General features: G+C 36.1%; 1 protein-coding gene across 3 annotated transcripts in view; it reads left to right on the top strand.

Annotated features, from left to right (window-relative positions):
* The window catches only part of ACER3 (alkaline ceramidase 3), a 177,280-nt gene that overhangs the window by 153,416 nt on the left and 3,386 nt on the right, over window positions 1-20,478 (top strand). For all 3 annotated transcript variants that reach the window (XM_063094390.1, XM_063094392.1, XM_063094393.1), the window contains 2 exons: window positions 10,256-10,357; window positions 12,316-12,420. In XM_063094390.1, the coding sequence (XP_062950460.1) occupies window positions 10,256-10,357; window positions 12,316-12,420 (207 nt within the window). The remainder of the gene's footprint in view (window positions 1-10,255; window positions 10,358-12,315; window positions 12,421-20,478) is intronic.

Genomic DNA, 20,478 nt, shown 5'->3' with positions numbered 1-20,478 from the left:
CTTTGGGTTTTATGTCTTTGAGGTTGGCTCAGCTTCTTGAAACTGTATGTTTATAGTTTTTTTGTTTGAGGGTTGTTGGGATTTTTCTGTGTTTTGTGTGTTTGTTTTGCCAAATTTAGAAGTTTTAGCCATTATTTCATCAAGTGCTTTTTCAGCTCCACCCTCTTTCTCCTCTCCTTCTGGGACACCAATATAACATGAAACTTAGATCTTTTGGTATAACCCACAGGTCCCTGAATGCCTCCTCTTTACTACCAGATACTGGTAGAAGTCCATGCATGCCTCTCCTCAGCCTCTGTTGGCAGCCCCATTGGAAAATTGGATCCTTAGTAACTGCTGGGCTGATGTGGGAGTTCTCATTCTCTACTTGGCTTTGCTGATACTACTCTGGCAGAGAGGGGCAGGAGTGCCTTATTATTTCTAAGCCAATAGTTCATTTGTTTTAATACTTTGAAAAAAACAGTCCCACTGTGTTTTGGCTTCTACTGTTGCTGTTGATAAGTCTGCTGTAGACCAATTGGTCTATGCCCAAGTATTTTTCAAAAACACAGTAAGATAAAGGCATTTTGAGACAAACAAAAATAGAGTTTGCCAATACACTTGAATAAAAGACTTTTTAAAAGATATTCTTTAGGAGCAAGAGCTGAGATGCAAGAAAGAACATTAAAGGAGAAAAAGTGATAAACTACAGGAAATCTGAACAAAATATTGTGACTGCTTAAAACAATAATGTGTAATTTGGGAGAGTGTATTTTTTAATATGCAAAATGGAACTAAAATGGTGGACAAAATAATATGTAAAGTAGAAGGGCATAATCAAAGTTACCTAGTTTCTAAGGTCCTTGTTATTTGAGAAGTGGGTACACACAGTGATTACTTTTAGTTTTTACATGTGCATTTTTGGTAACCACTAAAAATAGTAATTGATTTTACAATATCTTTCAAAAACATGGAAGAGTAAATAGAATTCTAAAAACCAGATTCAAAAGAAAGCTGGACTAGAAATTTTAATAACAGTCAAAAAAACTTTGAGGGCATTATTTAAAACAAATGTATTCACTACATTCAAAATAAAAGATTCAATGTGCCAGAAAGAAATGGCAATTCTAAACTTTTATGAAGAAATTTAAGTAAGCAAAAATTGACAGAATTACAAAGAGAAATAGACAGTGCTCCATCATGCAGAGATATTTTAAGTCTATAACTCAAAAAAAAATATGAGTAAGGATATAGAAAAATTTGAGCAACACAATAACAAAATGATCTTACAGTCTCAACAGGTAAAGAATCCAAAATCTTCTCAGTTATGCATGGAATAATTAAATCTATCAGATACTAGTGTTAGAGCAAGGCTCAACAAACTTTAAAGAGTTGGTATCATGCACAACATGTTCTCTGACGATAGTGCAGTAAGTTTAAATAAAACAAAACAGAATTAGTCAAAATACTCACGTTTTTGGAAACTTAAAACCACACTTCTAAATACTCATGAGTTAAAAAAAAAATCATAATGGAAATTTTAAAATACTTAGAATGCATTTTAATGAAAATACTACAAAAATCAAGATGTAGCTAAAGTAGTTCTTTGAAGGAAATTTATGACCTTAAATGTTTACATTAGAAAAAAAAGAAGCTGAAAAATAATGAACTAAGCATCCAGCTTCAAGAATTAGAAAACAGATCAATAAAGTACACCTGAAGAGAAATAAAGAATGGAAATAATACAGGGCATAAATTAATGGAAGAGAAAAGAGAGACAAAATATTGAAGATCACCAGCTAACTAATTTTGCTCTGCTCTGAAATCCTTCTAAGACTAAAACAAAGGAATTTATTTAAAAAGCATAAGCCCACAAGAAGAAGACTCAATAAAATTCTAGAAGCTGGAAAGTAGATATACCATTGCTAAGTGTCTTAACTGGCCCAAGAAAGCCAAATCCTAAACCAGGAACCTTCAGTTTACATCACAGAATCTTCTCAAGTATCAGACATTAGCAGCATCAGGCAGTGTGGAAAAGGGGATACAGAAGGGGTTTAAAATAAGGAGGATTAGTTAAAAGCTATTTAATAAGCTTTTAGATGCCTCCATAGCACTGAGAAACTACAGAAATCTGAAGGCTTATTCTCTGGAAAGGGTAAACAATATGTCTACATTGGATTTTTCCAGGCACAATTGAGCATGTGAATACCGTACTGAAATCAGGGAAATTTTGGTAATCTTATGCATCCTGCATGCTGAATGCAAAGACTTCTAGGAAGAAAATTATAAAAGAGTCTTCTTTTAGGGAATATGAGCAGCCTAAAATATCCAAAAATACTGATATTAGGGATTCCCCAACAATTGGCCCAGAAAATAACCCTACAGTGAAGGTCACTAGTCCAAGGGTATCAACTATATCCTTACGGCTTGGGGTCACCTTTTTAGTCTTCCTTTCTAGACTCTTAAAAATGAGGAGGCAGTGCCAGACATATGATAAATGCATCCAATATGAAAGATTGAGGCCAAAACAAATAATAAGGAAAAAAATCAACTTGGAGTTTCCAACTTATATAGGAAGAATAAAACTTCAAAAACAACAAATATCAGTTCACTAATATTCCAAGAGATATACTGTATGTATGAATTAAGAGTAGGATACTATTTTAAAAAGTAACATTCAGAGAATCCCCCTCAAAAACTTAAAGGCTAAAAATATGATAAAATGAAAAACTGAATTGAAAGATTCGAAAGATACTGCTGAAGAAGCCACTCTGAAAAAAAAAGAGAGAGAGAGAGAAAGAAATGGAAAACAGAAGAGACTCAATAGGAATATTACTGAATAGATAATACTGAGCTAGAATAGAAAAACCAACAAAAAAAAGGGGGGTGGGACGGGACAGAAAATAGAAGGGAGGAAATCACCAAAATAATTCAAGAAAATATCCTGTAATTAAAGGACATGAAATATTAGATTTAAAAAGCCCACTGGATACCCAGCACAGTGAATGGAAATAGACCCATGCCAGTTTCAGAATTGTAGAACAAGGAAGGATTCCATAAGATTATAGAGTTGGGAAGCAGGTAATATACAAAGGATCAGGAATTAGAATGGCTTTGGGCTTGCCAAAGCAACCCTGGAAACTAGAAGATAGTAGATCAATTAAGTTTCTAAAGAAAAATTATTTCTAACCTAGAATTCTATAGTCAGCCAAACTATCAATAAAATATGGAGAAAAATATGTTTTCATAAATTCAAGTATCAAAAAAAACTTATATCCCATAAACTATTGTTCAGGAAGCTATCGGAGGATGTGTTTCACCAGAATGAGAAAGTTTGTATACAAAAAGGAGGAAGGCATGGGATACAAGAGAGGATATCCAGCATAGGAGAGAGGTGAAAGTAGTTCCCAAGGTGAAGGTGTAGAGAAGGGAAGGGATTCCTGAAATTATCACTGTACACTACACATGCAGCCAATCCAGAATGAAGCAGTGTGACTCTAGACACAGATATGTTGAGGGCCTTCTGTATAATACACTCTTGCACCTGATAATATATAGCTAGTATGTCCCCAGAATCTTATCCATACTTAGCTTGCATGGACCATGTGCTGATGTTCTTGCTCTCTCCTACGTGCCCTGCTGCCTGGATAACCAAAGACATTCATTTCACCCCACAGAAGTATTTTGCTTTGAACTACTCCTGAGAGCTGAAGATTGGCCATGGTAAGTAAGTTTAGAAGCAGAAAACAGACAGCGCCTCACTGCCACTGATTATATTCCTGTCACATTTTATCACCTGGCCCACACTGCCAGATGCCCTCACTGTGTTGAGCCCTGTGTTTCCTGGGATTCATTCTTGCCTTCCTCAAAGGGGGTTGTGATAAACTTTATGAAAAACTGAAGCCACTCTATAACTCTCAACTGCATCTTCTCTTGAGAACCTTCATTGAACAGTGGCATTAATGCCCTTTCCATATATTGCCAGGTTTGTGTTTTCCTGATGATTTTTAAGTTAATCACTGTTTACATTAACTTATACACAAATACTTAAATTACAAAATATTTGAAAAAACCTATTACTGCCATTCATCATATTTAAAAAATAAAGGAAAAAATTACATGATGATACCAGTAGATTTAGACAAAGCATTCTATAAAATTCAACATATACTTACGATCTAAGAAAACAAAACAAAATAAGAAAAACCTGAACTATGGCCCAACAGATGGCAGGAGCACCTGGGACCTTGGGAGCCACAGGCAGTCCCTACCACTGCCACAGACACCATTTCTGTGTGGGTGGTCCACCACAGCCACCACCACAGCCACTGCCACTGCCACTGCCGCAGCAAGGGCAGATCATGGCCACAGCAGTAGCCACTGCCACCATGCAGGTGGCCCACCAACCACTCAAGTGCATTGACACAAGGAGAGTTACCAGTGGAGCCTAGGGAAAGAGGTGAGCAAGCACAGACCCACAACCCAATGCACCAACCCATGGGGAAAATTATGCTGCCAAATGAGGTAGCACTCCTGGGGGTGGGAGGTACATGCACAGCCCATGTAACTGCCTTGATCCAGAGAGAGACACACACAAAACCCCCCAAGAGTACAGAAACCCAGGATACCCAAACAGAGTAAGAAATAAAATTCCCAATCACCACCCAATCCATTCCCCAACCAGGGGAAACAAGGATCCAGGAGGAGCCTCTGCCTGTAGGAAAAAGGAAAGAGAAACCCTACCAAGAGTCACCCATTCAATGTGAAGAGCTCCAGTGTACCCCAGTGCACCAACCAGAGTCATGGGACTCTAGCCAGGGTGCCAACAAGCCCACACAGTGTCACCGACTGCAGCCAAAGAGTGACAGGGCACCCAGGCACTTCTCCCAAGAGCTCAAGAGCTCACTCACATCCTCAGCAAACCAACACAGTGTCACTAACCTCAGCAAGGAATCACTAAGTGCCCCAGTGCCTAGGCCATGGAGGTGCTCACATGCAACTCCAACAATGAATACAACTGAAGTACCCACATAGAGACTACACTAATGTGTTTTCCCAGAACCAAAACTAAAACACCCTACTTGATGGTCAATATAAAACAGATCTATAGGAGGAAGTCTCTCTCCTCAAAGCCCACTCCAGAGTAACAGAAGAAGCAACTGCTCTACCAGATGACCAGACATCAACATAGAGATACTAGAAATATGAAAAAAATAAGAAAATATGATACCACCAAAGGAATTCAGTAATTCCCAAGTACCAGACCCCATAGAGCAGGAAACCCTTGAAATGACTGAAAAGGAATTCCAAGCAACAATCTTAAAGATACTCAGTGAGATACAAGAAGACTCTGTTAGACAACATAATGAAATGAGAAAAAATATCCAGGATATGAAGAAGGAAATTTACAAAGACATTAATACTTTAAAAAGAATGTAGCAGAACTCCTGGAACTGAAGGATTCACTCAAAGAAAGAAAAAACACAACCAAGTGCTTAAGCAGCAGTTTACAGCAAGCATAAGAAAGAATTTCTGACCGTAAAGACAATCTTTTCAAAGTAACCAAGCCTGACCAAAAAGAAAAAGAAAAAAGAATCAAACAAAATGAAGAAAATCTAAGAGAGCTAGCAGACAACATTAAGTGCACAAACATCCAAATCATGAGTAGTCCAGGAGAGAAGTGAAAAGGCATCAAAAACCTGTTCAACAAAATAATAGCAGAAAACTTAGCAGGGATACGGAGAGACATGGACCTTCACATCCAGGAGGTTCAAAGATCCCCAAACAAATTCAATTGAAAAAGATCCTCCCCGACATACCTTACAGTCAAACTGGCAAAGCTTAAAGACAAAGAGAGAATCTTGAAAACAGCAAGAGAAGAGCATCAAGTCACCTATAAAGGAATCCCCATCAGACTTCTCAATAGAAACTCTACAGTCCAAAAGAGAGTGTGATAATATATTCAAAATACTTAAAGAAAAAAACTGCCAGCCAAGAATACCATACTCAGAAAAGCTATCCTTCAGAAATGAGGGAGAAATAGTGTATTTCTCAGACAAACAAAAGCTGAGGGAGTTCACCACCACATGACTAGCCCTACAAGAAATTCTCAAGAGAGTCCTGCATCTAGAATCCAAAAAGTGATAATCACTACCATAAATACACAAGAAAGAACAAAACCCACTGGTAGAACAAAAATGCAAACAAGAAAAAACTCAAAAAACCAACACCAAAGACAAAAATAAAAGGGGAAGAAAGGAACAAAAGATATTTAAAACATCCAAATGAAAATTGATAAAATGCCAGGAGTAAGACAGTACCTTCCAATAACAAACCTAAGTGTAAATGGATTAAGTTCCCCACTGAAAAGACACAGACTTGATTAAAAAACTAGACCCAACTATATGCTATCTTCAAGAGACTCACCTCACCTGTAAAGACACACACGGAATAATAGTGAAAGGATAGAAAAAATATATACCACACAAATGGAAATCAAAAACCAGCAGGAGAAGCTATTCTTATATCAGATAAAATAGTCTTTAAACTAAAAACCACAGAAACAGACAATAAGGCCATTATATAAGGATGAAGGAATCTATCCATTTATCCAGCAAAAAGACATAACAATCATAAATATCACAAATCGAGTCTCAGCAAATTTTTAAAAGTTGAAGTCATTTCAAGTATATTTTCAGACCAAAAGAGAATAAAACTAGAGATCAATAACAAGCGAAACTCTGGAAACTATACAAATACGTGGAAATTAAACAACGTGCTCCTGAATGATCTATGGGTCCAAGAAGAAATTAAACAGGAAATCAAAAACTTTCTTGAAACTAATGAAAATAAAGATACATCATATGAAAACCTGTGGGATACTGGAAAAGCAGTACAAAGGAAAGTTGATTGCAATATATGTTTACATCAAAAGGGTAGAAAGATTTCAAATAAACAGCCTATAATGCTGCACTTCAAAGAACTACAAAAACAAGAACAATCGAATCCCAAAATTAGTAGACAGAAAGAAATAACTAAGATCAGGACGGAATAAAATGAAATAGAGACCAAAAAAATGACACAAAAGATTGATGAAACAAAAAGTTGGTTTTTTGAGAAGATAAACAAAATAGACAAACCATTGGCTAGGCTAACTAAAAAAAAGGAAAGAGAAGACCTAAATAGCAAAAATCAGAAATGAAAAAGGAGACATTACAGCCAATACCACGGAAATACAAAGAATCATTAGAGGCTATTATAAACAACTATATGCCAAAAAAAAAAATTTGAAAACCTGGAAATGGTTAAATTTCTGCACACGTACAAACTACCAGCACTTAACCAAAAAGACATAGAAAACCTGAACAGACCAATAACAAACAAGATTGAAGCAATAATCAGCAGTTACCCAACAAAGAAAAGCCCAGGACAGAAGGCTTTACTGCTGAATTCTACCTTTAAAGAGGAATTAATAGCAATTCTTTTCAAACTATTCCAAAAAATTGGGGGCTGGCCAGTTAGCCCAGTTGATTAGAGTGCAGCCTTGTAACACCAAGGTCACAGGTTTGGATCCCTGTACCAGCCAGCCACCAAAAAAAATTAAGAAATAAAAATAAATAAAAGAAAGATACAGCAATCACAATAATTTGTTGAACTCCCAAGGAGAGAACAGAACTGAGGCCACCAGAGATGGGAAAGGGGAAGGGGGAGCTAGTGAAGCATTGGAAAGGGCCACAAAAAATGATTACATTATGTAATATTCAGTATCCTAATTATCCTTGATTTGATCATCACGTATTCTACACAGGTAAAGATATTTAATGCTGTACCCCACAGTTATGTATAATCAATTAAGTTTCAATAAATGAAATTAAATAAATAAAAACAAAAAACAAAAATCTTCACTAACTAGTAATAGAAGGGAACTTTCTTAATGTATGAACTCTATAGCATATAGCATACTTAGTCATTATGTGTTAAAAAGAAATCCCTTTAAAATCAAGAATGAAACAAGGATATGTACTATCACCATTTCAATTCAGCATTGTACTGGTGGAATGCCTATCCAACAAGTTATTTGCAGATGACATGATTATGTACAAGATATATCACAGAATGTGTAGAGAAAACTACTAGAAGCAATCAGTGAATTTTAGCAGGGTCACAAGATTCTAGTCAGTATTCAAAAATCATATTTCTATGATTTCTTTGTGTGTACTAGCAGTGAGCAAATTGGAAAGTGAAATTTTAAAAAATACAGTTTACAACATCAGAAAACATGAAATGTTTAGGGGTTAATTTAGCAAATATGTGCAAGATCTACACTTTGAAAACTTACATGTACAGTTTTTTGCTTCAAGAAATTAAAGACAACCTAAATAAATGGAGAGATATATCATGGATTAGAAAACTCAATATTGTTAGGATGTCAATTTTCTCACATTGATTTGTAGGTTTAATAGAATCACAATCAAAATCTCTGCAGACTTTTTTGTAAAACTTGAGAAAGCCATTCCAGCATTTACTTGGGGATGCTAGGATCTGGAATATCCAAAATAGTTTTGAAAAAGAATAAAGTTAGAGGATTTTCACTACTTGATTTACTCTCTTCTACACTAATCAAAACACTGTTGTATTGGTGGTGTATAGATCAGTAGAACACCCAAAACTAGATCCACATAACCATTCTAACCTCATTTTCAATAAACATACAAAGGTAATTTAGTGGGGAAAAGATAATCTTTTCAACAAATTGTGCTGGAACAACTGAATATTTTGGGAAAAAAATGAACTTCAACCTCACACCGTTATTTAAAAAATAATTAAATCATATCCCTAAATGTAAATGCTAAAATTATTAAGCTTCTAGAAGAAAACATAGAAGTCTTTGCAGCCTTTGATTAGGCAAAGATTTATTAATTAATATTATTAACAAAAGCACAAAATATAAGAAAAAAAACTGATCGATTGAGCATTAAGATTATAAAGTTTTGTTCTTCAAAAGACAGTTTTCAGAAAATGAAAGGCAAGTCATAGACTTGGGGAAAATATATTTCCAACAAAGGACTTACATATAGAATATATAAAGAATTCTTACACTCAATAATATGAAAGCAAACACCATCAAAGAAGATATATGGGTGGCAAATAAGTACATGAAAAGATGCTCAATATGTTGTCATTAAGGAAATGCAAGTTAAAACCACAGCTAAAATGACAAAGAATGACATCACACCAAGTGTTGATAAGGATGTGGAACAGCTGGAACACTCATACACAGCTAGTGGGAATGTAAAATGGTACATTTAAGAAAACAGTTTGGCAGTATCTTAAAAAGATAAACATTTACCTACCATACAACCCAGTCATTCCTTTCCTAGCTGTTTACCCAAGAGAAATGAAGGCATATGTCCATACAAAGTCTTAGCAGTTCATAGCTCTTCTATTTGTAATAATCAAAAACTGGAAACAATACAAATGTCTGCCAGTATTTGGACAGATAAACAAATTGTACTATATATAATGGAATACTACTTAGCAATAAAAGGAAATTAGTATTGATACACATTACAGCATGGACGAATCTCAAAATAATTATGCCAAATTAAAGAAGCTATACAAAAAAGAGTAAATGTAATATGTGAAGATTGTGTGTGTGTGTGTGTGTGTGTGTGTGTGTGTGTGTGTTCCCAGCCCATCCAAATACCACCTCCAAATCACTAGCTTAACCCCTTTCTAAGCTTTATTTTTCTTCGAAGCATTTATAACCAGTTATGTATGTATTTACTTGTTCACCTCCCCCAACTATATTTCAAGTTCCTTGAGAGCAGAAACTTTATCTTATTCACTGCTACTATCACAAATGCTTAGGACAATGCCTGACACATAGTAAGCACTTGACATATATTACAAAGTGATTTAATGAATTAATGTATATGCTTATATATATTTTTAAACTACAGTGCCTGACACAAGAACATGTGACTCAATCCATGTTAATTCTAATCCACCATCCCCCTGCCTCTTCCATGGGACTGAAAAAGTTATTGGGCACTTTCAGATTACCTTCCTGATATACTTAGCAATTTCTTCATGACCAGTTCTTTCTCAATACCTTTTAATAGCTGAATATAGTAGGCAAACGTATTAGAGAATTTAATAGGTAGGTTTGCTTTTAATACTAATGAAAACCTTTCCTTCTCATGAAAGTGATGTCTTCAAGCTATGATAAAATGATTTGAGAAAATTTCATTTTGCTTTTCTTTTTTCCCCACAGGGTTTATCCATGGCTTAAAGGACTGGGTTATACATCCTTGGGTATATTTTTATTGGGATTTTTATTATGGAACATAGATAACATCTTTTGTGATTCACTAAGGTAAGATATATTCTCATTCCTTGAGAAATATTTTTGGAAGCATTCTAGTAAGCAGAGAATTTCATAGGCATATAGAAATGTTAGTGCCCTGAAATGAATTTTTACCATTGTTGACACTTAAAAGATGCACAGCACAACAAGCATGTTTTCATATGCTTTGTAATAAGCATATGAAAACATGTAAATTTATTTTCTAAGAAAGGTAAGTGTTCCTTCTACCACCTTGTTAGCAATTATGTATTGAAAGGAGTTGGAATCTTAGACTTAGACCTCTGTATTCTAGTCTGTCACTAAGACGCTTTCTTTTTGGGCCTCAAATTCCATAAAATTAAGCATATGAAGTAGATTAAAATAGTGGGTCATTCCAGTTCAAAATTCTGTGACCCAACAATTTTGCATAAACACAGAGGACAGAGGAATATATTGAACAGCACCACAGGAAAGCAATCAGCAAATTCAGACTGTGGGAAATCTGTAGGATGAATGAGCTGGTTTCTTCAGCAAATAAACTGCAGAGGGGGAAAAAGGAGCAAGGAGGAACATACAGATTAAGAGACTTAAGAGATTTATCAGCCAAACACAATGTTTGTTGGTCTTTGATGTGTTGGATCCTGATCCAAACAAACCAACTGTTAAAGAAAAAAAAAAAAAAAAAAAACCCAAGAAATTTGGGACTTTGATCAATAATTGAATATTTGATAATATTAAGGGATTATTGTTAATATTTTTAGGTATAAAAATCATATTATGGTTACGTTTTAAGGAAGTTTTCATCTTTTAGAGATGCATACTGAAATATTTATAGATAAAGTGATACAATATCTGGGATTTGCTTCAATATAATATGGGAGGGAGAAGTGGATGAGGGGTTTAGATGGCACAGATTGACCATAAATTGATAATTGTTGATGTTGGGTAATGGATACATTATTATTTTGTCTACTTTTGCACAAGTTTGAAATTCTCCACAGTAAAAAGTTAAGTAAGTAAATGTAGATTTTAAATGTAGACAAATAATACACCTTGCTTAGAAAACTAAGATCTAGGTGAGTGGTTCTGAATGAGGAATACCCAGCAGAACCCCTATTGGAGCTTTTACACTGCTGCGGTAGATCATTAACCCCTGGGTGAAAACCACTAAGAAACAAAGTAGGCTCTTAAAGATGATAATTGTCTCAAAAATTCATGAGGATATCTAGAAAAATAATTTTGTGTTTCACATTGGTTCTTCCCCTCTAATAAACGTTAATATAGTATATACTTAATCAAAAGGTCTAGAATTTGAGACCCAGCTGTGCCACTAGCTGAATGATTTAGGGAACCCAATTAATCTCTCTGAATTTTAGGTTTCTAATCTGTAAAGCAAAGCTAGTAATAGCCTCCTCAAAGATTCACTGACTATGAAGTAAAATAATAGATATAAAAACACTTTATCAGTGGTGCTGTAATTAAGTGATGGTTGCAATGTAGGATGTAGGAAAAGCACATATCCAGTTTCTTGAGTGGATAGCTATAACTAGATTAGTTTCCCAAAGTGTGTTTCAGAAAAGATTTGTTTCATAAAGTGTTAATAAGTATTACCTGAAAAAAAGAGTTCCAAGGATTAGTAGGTTACCTGAAAATAATGAAGATAAACTGTTTTATTTATGGTAAGACTTTTCAAAGCCTTTAATCTGTTAATATGCATTAAAAATCTCTAAGAGGGCAATAAACTATACAACATTTCCCACATTTCTTTGACTACAGAGTCATTTCTTCAAGAAACTTCTGCTAGGAATACTATTTGTCAGAATACACTTTGGAAAACAATATGGCAGACTACAACAGACTTAAGGAAATTATATAATTATATAATTGCCATATTTGAGAATGATTTTCAAAATGTCCTAAGACTGTCAGCATTAGTTGCTAAATATTTTAAGTATATAACATGGTGATATTTTTCTCCTTCTCCACAGGAACTTTCGAAAGAAGTTGCCTCCTGTCATGAGTGTCATCACACAATTTCATGCATGGTGGCATATTTTAACCGGCCTTGGTTCTTATCTTCACATCCTTTTCAGGTAGGAAATAGAGACTTTTTTAGCCTAGTGTTGGAGTGTTTTTCTCCTTTACTCTTCGAATAGGATGGTGTAAATATAAAATGTTAGAGACAGAATCAGGAACTTATGTTTCAGCTTTGCCTCTGCCGCTGGGTGACTTTAAGCAAGTCCCTTCCCCTCTCTGAAGTTCAGTTTACTCATCCTTAAAGTGAGGTAGTTGTACTAACTGACCTCTGTAACATGATCTATAGTCTAAGTAGATCATTCATCTCCTTTTTAATGCAAATAGAATATAAACATTTTCCATTTCTAGTCGATCGGCATATCTTTGTTTAAAGAGAACAAATTTAGAAGGAAAAAAAAGGCAGCTAGATCCACTCATAAGGGACTGTGAAAGCTTGAATACCTGAAGTCCCCAGCTTAATGTCTCTTTCCCCAAAATAAATTGGTTGCCACTTCTGTCCCCCTGCTTCCCTAATAGAGTCTGTCAGAGGTCAGCCATTTACAGCAGAAATGAAGTCAGAGCTCCCACTGATCACTCCATCCAAATAATAGCTCTATATTACTTTCTTTCCCCTTACCAGGCCTTATTTTTCTTCAAAGCATTTATAACCAGTTAAGTATTTATTTACTTGTTTACCTCCCCCAACTATACTGTGAGTTTCTTCAGAACAGGGACTTTATCTTATTCACTGCTACCCTCCCAAATGCTTAGAACAATGTCTGGCACATAGTAAGCACTCAGTATATACTGTTAAATGGTCTAATAATGAATGTGTGCATATTGATCTCTTTACCATTGGATGAGGCTAAGTTTAACTTCAAATACTTCTTAGGAATTGAGAAAGCTGTAATTTTGTAGGAGGAGGAATAAAATTTTCCTTTGGGTCATGGCCGGCCGAGTCTGGGCTGAGCGCGCCGCAGCTGGCACAGGGAACTCGCTCCGGCGCCCCGGAGCCGGCGCGGGGAGGGAAGGGGGATCGTCCCGGACCGGCTGGAGGTAAACTGGAAGCAGACTCTTGAGTTCACAGCTGGCCTGTCATTTCTGCATTTTGCTAAGAAGCACCCCATGCAGGCACTGGAATTGGAAGTTGTTTTGGAAGAGGATCCAGCCTTTGGTAGCTGCCGGTAGAGTCTTGAGAGCGCAGGATCTGAGTGCAAAAGACCTGGTAAGTCCCAGACACGTGGTGGAAACTGGAACTACAGCCAGCATTCAAAAAAAAGGTCTTGAAGGCACAGATGATAGATGAGGGTTCCAGAAGACACGTCCAGACATTTATATGGGATAATAAAAGACCACGCATAGCCAAAGCAATGCTGAGCAAAAAAAATAAAGCTGGAGGCATAATACTACCTGACTTTAAGCTATACTACAAAGCTATAATAACCAAAACAGTATGGTACTGGCATAAAAACAGACACACTGATCAATGGAATAGAATAGAGAATCCAGAAATCAACCTACACACTTACTTTTATCTGATCTTTGACAAAGGCACCAAGCCTATTCAGTGGGGAAAGGACTGCCTCTTCAGCAAATGGTGCTGGGATAACTGGATATCCATATGCAGGAGAATGAAACTAGATCCATACCTCTCACCATATACAAAAATCAACTCAAAATGGATTAAGGATTTAAATATATACCCTGAAACAATAAAACTTCTTAAAGAAAACATAGGAGAAACACTTCAGGAAATAGGACTGGGCACAGACTTCATGAATATGACCCCAAAAGCACGGGCAACCAAAGGAAAAATAAACAAATGGGATTATATCAAACTAAAAAGCTTCTGCACAGCAAAAGAAACAATTAACAGAGTTAAAAGACAACCAACAGAGTGGGAGAAAATATTTGCAAACTATACATCTGACAAAGGATTAATATCCAGAATATATAAGGAACTCAAACAACTTTACAAGAAAAAAACAAGCAACCCAATTAAAAAATGGGCAAAAGAGCTAAGTAGGCATTTCTCTAAGGAAGATATACAAATGGCCAACAGACATGAAAAAATGCTCAACATCACTCAGCATCCGGGAAATGCAAATCAAAACCACACTGAGATACCATCTAACCCCAGTTAGGATGGCTAAAATCCAAAAACTCTGAACGATAAATGCTGGCGAGGTTGCAGAGAAAAAGGAACTCTCATACATTGTTGGTGGGACTGCAAAATGGTGCAGCCTCTATGGAAAATGGTATGAAGGTTCCTCAAACAATTGCACATAGATCTACCATACGACCCAGCTATCCCACTGCTGGGAATATACCCAGAGGAATGGAAATCATCAAGTCGAAGGTATACCTGTTCCCCAATGTTCATCGCAGCACTCTTTACAATAGCCAAGAGTTGGAACCAGCCCAAATGCCCATCATCAGATGAGTGGATACGGAAAATGTGGTACATCTACACAATGGAATACTACTCAGCTATAAAAACGAATGAAATACTGCCATTTACAACAACATGGATGGACCTTGAGAGAATTATATTAAGTGAAACAAGTCAGGTACAGAAAGAAAAATACCACATGTTCTCACTTATTGGTGGGAGCTAAAAATTAATATATAATTCACACACACACACACACACAAAAAAAAAAAGAAACGGGGGGGGAGAAGATATAGCAACCACAATTACTTGAAGTTGATAAGACAAGCAAACAGAAAGGACATTGTTGGGAGGGAGGGAGGAGAGAGGGAGGTTTTGGTGATGGGCAACAATAATCAGCCACAATGTATATCGACATAATAAAATTTTTTTTAAAATAGAAAAATTAAAATAAAATAAAATAAAAATAAATAAAATAAAATTTTCCTTTGAACCAATGTGAAAATTTATTCAAGTAAAAAGTTTTAAATGCTGCCACCCCAAAATAACATTTGCATCTAACCTATCTGGAGATTCACTTTTGAGGCAACCTGAATTATCTAAAATTTAACTACCTGAGAATTATATAAAAGGAGCTTCTGGACACCTAAATAAGTCATTGAATTCATGCTATAAAGGGCTCAAGGTATTAATCATGAAAGAGTTCTTTAAACCCTGGCTCTAAATGTATTTATTTCACTTTTTACAACTTCTTACTGCACAGATTACTTGAATTCTCAGCCCAAAGCACGTTAGAAATATCTTATTTAAAAGAGAAGGACAGCTAGCCACTTAGCTCAGTTGGTTAGAGTGCAGTGCCAATAACATTAAGGTCAAGGGTTCGGATCCCCATACTGGCCATCCACCAAAAATGAGAGAGAGAGAGAGAGAGAAGAGATATGGGAGGAAATGTTTAGGGAAATAGACAAATAATAGAAAAACAGAAACAAGAATAACTATGAAGCAAACCTAAGAATTCATAACTTAGGGCCATTCCGTGGCTCACTCAGGAGAGTGTGGTGCTGATAACACCAAGGCCATGGGTTCGGATCCCGTATAGGGATGGCCGGTTCGGTGCAGACCACACCGTGCCAAGGGTTACAATCCCCTTACCGGGCACCTAACTGCCCAAGGATATTACTGCATTTTAATACATTACAGCCATTAATTTCTGTAGTAAAAACCCAAGAGAAGGTGAAATTATACTCATTATGCTATTTTTAAAGGCTAGGACTTCCCATCTTCCTCTCCCTCTTTATATTTTCCCCATCCTGTCTTTCTTTCCCTTTCTCCTTCTTCCTCCTGGTGTAGAAACACTTCAAGGAAGCAGGGCAGTGAAGGGAAAGGGACGCTGAGCAGAGGTGGCAGCATTCAATGTCCAAGGAATGGGAAGTGAGGAAAAGGGTCGTACACTGAGCTTCCAAGAAAACCTGGTGATGATGTGGAAGGGGCTGCAGTGTGGGGCAAGGAAGCTGGGCAGTGAGGAGGAGGGGCGTGGAGGTGGTGGATGGAGGTAGTGGCTGGAGGTGGGAAATGGGTTGCATTGGACAAATAAATTAATTGATTAAGCAATAAGTAAATATATTTAGTCCTCTGCTGTCTCAGAAGGGATTTACAAACACGGACAGAGAAAAAGCTAGAAGGAACCCTAAAGGGGTTGGATTAGAATTAAAAGTATTGGTATGAGTTCATGGGTGTGTCTCACACATACATACACATGCATACGTACACACACTCTGATATACAGAAAGAGCCAGATGTGTGTATATAAATTATAAATATATATGTACACATATGTATTGCCTAGCTCTGTTCCTTATGAGAGCTGAAAAGCAAGCTTGAAAGGGGGCCCTGCTGGCCAAAGCTAAGATAAAATTTGAGTATCAAAAAAAATAATAAGAGTATCAAATTCCAACACATTAAATAAAATAGGAACTCATGAGTGCACACTGATATAATAAATCAATCAACAAATGAGGAGAAAGGAAAGCTCTTCTTTAAAGAAGGATGCATGCCAATTTTGGAACAGTGGAAACAATCACCATTTGGCAACCATCTTAGGGATAATTGATAGGCATTAGTTATCAATGGATGCTCTGGCTGGTAGGTGAAGTTTTGATGAGGAAGACTTATTGGCATAATTCAGAATGAAATACCCATGAAATACTAATACAGAGGGGAAAATGATGACTTCACAGAGAAAAAAAACTGGCAGCAACCAACTTGACCAAGCAAATAAGGTTAACATTGCCCGTGATAGAGAAGGTCAATATAGTGTGCCTCCTGATGTAATGCACTTAGATGAGCTCCAGATAAATTCTGTGGTTTTCCTGCCAAAACTTCATGGCCTGGGTCTGGTCATGAGGAAACACTGAATTACCAGCTTGAAGGTCATGTACAGAACGTAAATCGTATACTCTTTAAGACCATCACGTACATGAGAGACAAGGAAAGACTGAGGAACTATGCTAGTTAGAAAAAGACTGTTAAGCCGGCCCCGTGGCGCACTCGGGAGAGTGCGGTGCTTGGGCGCACAGCGGCTCTCCCGCCGCGGGTTCGGATCCTATATAGGGATGGCCGGTGCGCTCACTGGCTGAGCGCGGTGCCGGCGACACCATGCCAAGGGTTGCGATCCCCTTACCGGTCACAAAAAAGACAAGGAAAAAAAAAAAAAAAACAAAAAAACTAAAAGACTGTTAAGACATAACATGAAAATTAAATGCAATGCATGTTTCTGCATAGAAATCTGTAAGAAATGAAAAAGAAATTGCTAGGACTGTTGACAAAATTGGAGTGAGGTCTATGACTGGGACGGTACTATTGTATTGATGCTAATTTCCTGATTGGAAGGGTTGTATTATGGTAATTTAGGCGAGTGTACTTGTTTTGTGGCAATATGCATTGGAATATTTAGGAGTGACAGAACACCATGTCAGACAAAGATTGTATAGAATATATATACATATATATATATTTGTGCTTGTATACATGTATATTTGTGTGTGTGTAGGTAGCTGAGTGGGTGGGTATGATAGAACAAATGTGGTTAAATGATAACAATCAGGGATCTGAGAAAAATGATACAAGAATTCATTATACCAATCTTACAACATTTCTGTAGGTTTGACATTATTTTTAAAATTAAAAAGGAGGGAAGGGGGAGGCCAGGCGTTCATGTTTCTTTTTTTGAGATACTTGTAGTGAATAAGCAAATAGAAAAATGTTCTTCTAGCTTGTGCTCAAGGAAATGCCTTCTAAAACAATGGCATGTCAATTTTTGTAAAAAGAGGAAGCTAAATGTATGTATATGCTTATAAATGCATAAGCTGTCTTTACAAGAGTGTGTAAACTATTAAGTAACAGCAGTTGTCTCTGGGCCAAGGGACTGTCAGTCAGAGACAGGAGACAGACCTTCTTTTTACTATATATTCTTTTGCACTGTTTGAGATTTTTACCAAATGATTATATTACCTATTGAAAAAATAACTTAAAAATAAAATAATTGGATACTTTTTATAAAGTGAGCTACACAGTTTTGAAATTATTTTCTGTATTCTTCAGGTTGCAGTGAAAATAATATGATCACACATTACTTTCCAATGTAAATTAGTGCAACTCATTTGGAAAGAAATTTGACATTACATGTATTCATGAAAATAAAATGTTTATGGTTTTTATCCCCATTATTATATTCCTAGGAATTTACCCTGAAGAAATAACCCAGAAAAATGAAAATGTGTGTGTAAACACAAAGATGTTTATCGCAGTGTTATTTAATTTAGCAAAACAACAATAATAAAAAAACAAAACAAACTACTCAGTAGTTGGAATAGAATCACCAAATAAATTATAGTATGTCCTTTATTCAGCCATTTGAAAATATAAATTTGAAAAATTTATAATGACATAGAAAGATACTTTGATTTTAAGTGGAACAAACAAACTAAAATCATATCTATGTAATTATTAAGCCTGTGGAAAAATTAATTTGCATGTGGAAAAAGGTTAAAGTGAATAAAGAAAAATGGAAGCAGTCTGACTAGATTTGGTAGGAAGGCTTTAACTTAATTTTTTTCTTTTTTGCCTATAAATAGTAAAATGTTTTACTATCATTTTTTTAAAAGGAGTCAGGAAATAATAGAATATGTTTTAGAGATATTCATCCTAAATAAAATAAAAGAAGCTTACCATGGTCAAGAATTTGGATCCCAGTACTAGCCAGCTTCCCCTTCCCCCTCCCCCCAAAACAAGAAGCAGCAGCAGCTTAGATGTTCAAGCTTCAATTATATAGAAAATTTGGACTCTAAGCCTCAGTTTCCTAATCTGTTAAATAAGTATAACATTGTTTACTCCATAGATTGCTGAAATGGTTAAATTGAACAGGATTTACCTTTTGCAATAATGTCAGCCTAGGTTATGCAGACATATCCTGCTAAAAACGACTAAAAGTGTTGGATAAAATATTTAAAAGTATTAAAGACTGGCAAGGGTAAAAGAAAATAACAAGTTAAAGTCTAAGGAAAAGCTGATATCCAAAAAGGAACACGAAAACTGCTTTGGGCCACAAGAATTTTAGTCATTCCATCAAACTTAGGCTCTGATTTCATGGCCTCATGGAGCAAAAGGGACAGAAATCAAAGCCTACAGCTAACCAAAGGAAAGGAGCCAGCCCAAGGAAGAGAGTCTATTAGGAGATTTCCCCCACATTAAGCTGTGTCAGCCAAAAGTAAACTCACTCTATACTCTACCCCCAATTAACTGTGCAAAACAAGTTGTTTTGGCACTGAGCAGAGCAATAGAAGGAAGAAAGTTGGAAAACAGAATGTATTTCCTAGAAGTCATTGCCGTCAGCCATCCCTCACACAGATTTGCAGCCCATCTATCTAGGTGGCCCAGAGAACCTCATGCCATGAACTTGGGTAAAGGTTGTTCTAGACCTGTAGTATTTATTCCCCATGTGCCTGGCAAAAGAAAACACCAAACCTTCTGGAAAAAGACTTCATCATAGTTTCCAAAGAATTCTCAAAAGTAAGTATTAAGGAGAGTAAGAAGTGCACAGTCAAAAATAACCAAGCACACATGGAAACAAGGCACCGTGAGCAAGAACCCAACAGAAACAGTATAGTAGGAAGAGACCTACAATGATATCAGATATTAGAATTATTAAAGATTATAAAAATAATGTTAACTTTTATGTTATAAGAAATAAGTTAAATTCAAAAGCTTTAAGGCAAAGGAAACTTTTTCAAACATATTTGAAAAAGAACCAAATAGAACCTCTATAAATGAAAACCGTACTAGTCAAAATGTAAAACTCAATGTATGGGACTAATAACAGATCAGACTCAATTGAACAAGAATTAGTGAACTGGAAGATAGATCAAAAAATTACTTAGATGCAGAAGAAACAAAAATATAGCAGTAATGTTAAGAGAAATGAAAGATAAAGTAAGAGGATCTAGCGTAAGTTTAACAAGTTACAGAAGGAAAGTAGAGAGGAAAAGAAAAAAGGAATATTTCAACTACTGTGGTTGCACCACACTCCAAACTTATTGGCTTAAAATAACTATTTTATTTTGCTCACCATTTTGTGGGTCTTGAAATTGGAAGGGCTTGGTTGGGCAATTTTCACTTGGAGTCTCTCATAGGATTGCTGTCAGAGGTCAGCTCAGGCTGTAGTCATCTGAAGGCTCCAGTAGGGATG

The sequence above is a fragment of the Cynocephalus volans genome, chromosome 4, assembly GCF_027409185.1.
Source record: "Cynocephalus volans isolate mCynVol1 chromosome 4, mCynVol1.pri, whole genome shotgun sequence".
Taxonomy (NCBI): domain Eukaryota; kingdom Metazoa; phylum Chordata; class Mammalia; order Dermoptera; family Cynocephalidae; genus Cynocephalus; species Cynocephalus volans.
This window is presented reverse-complemented; position numbering and strand designations above follow the sequence as displayed.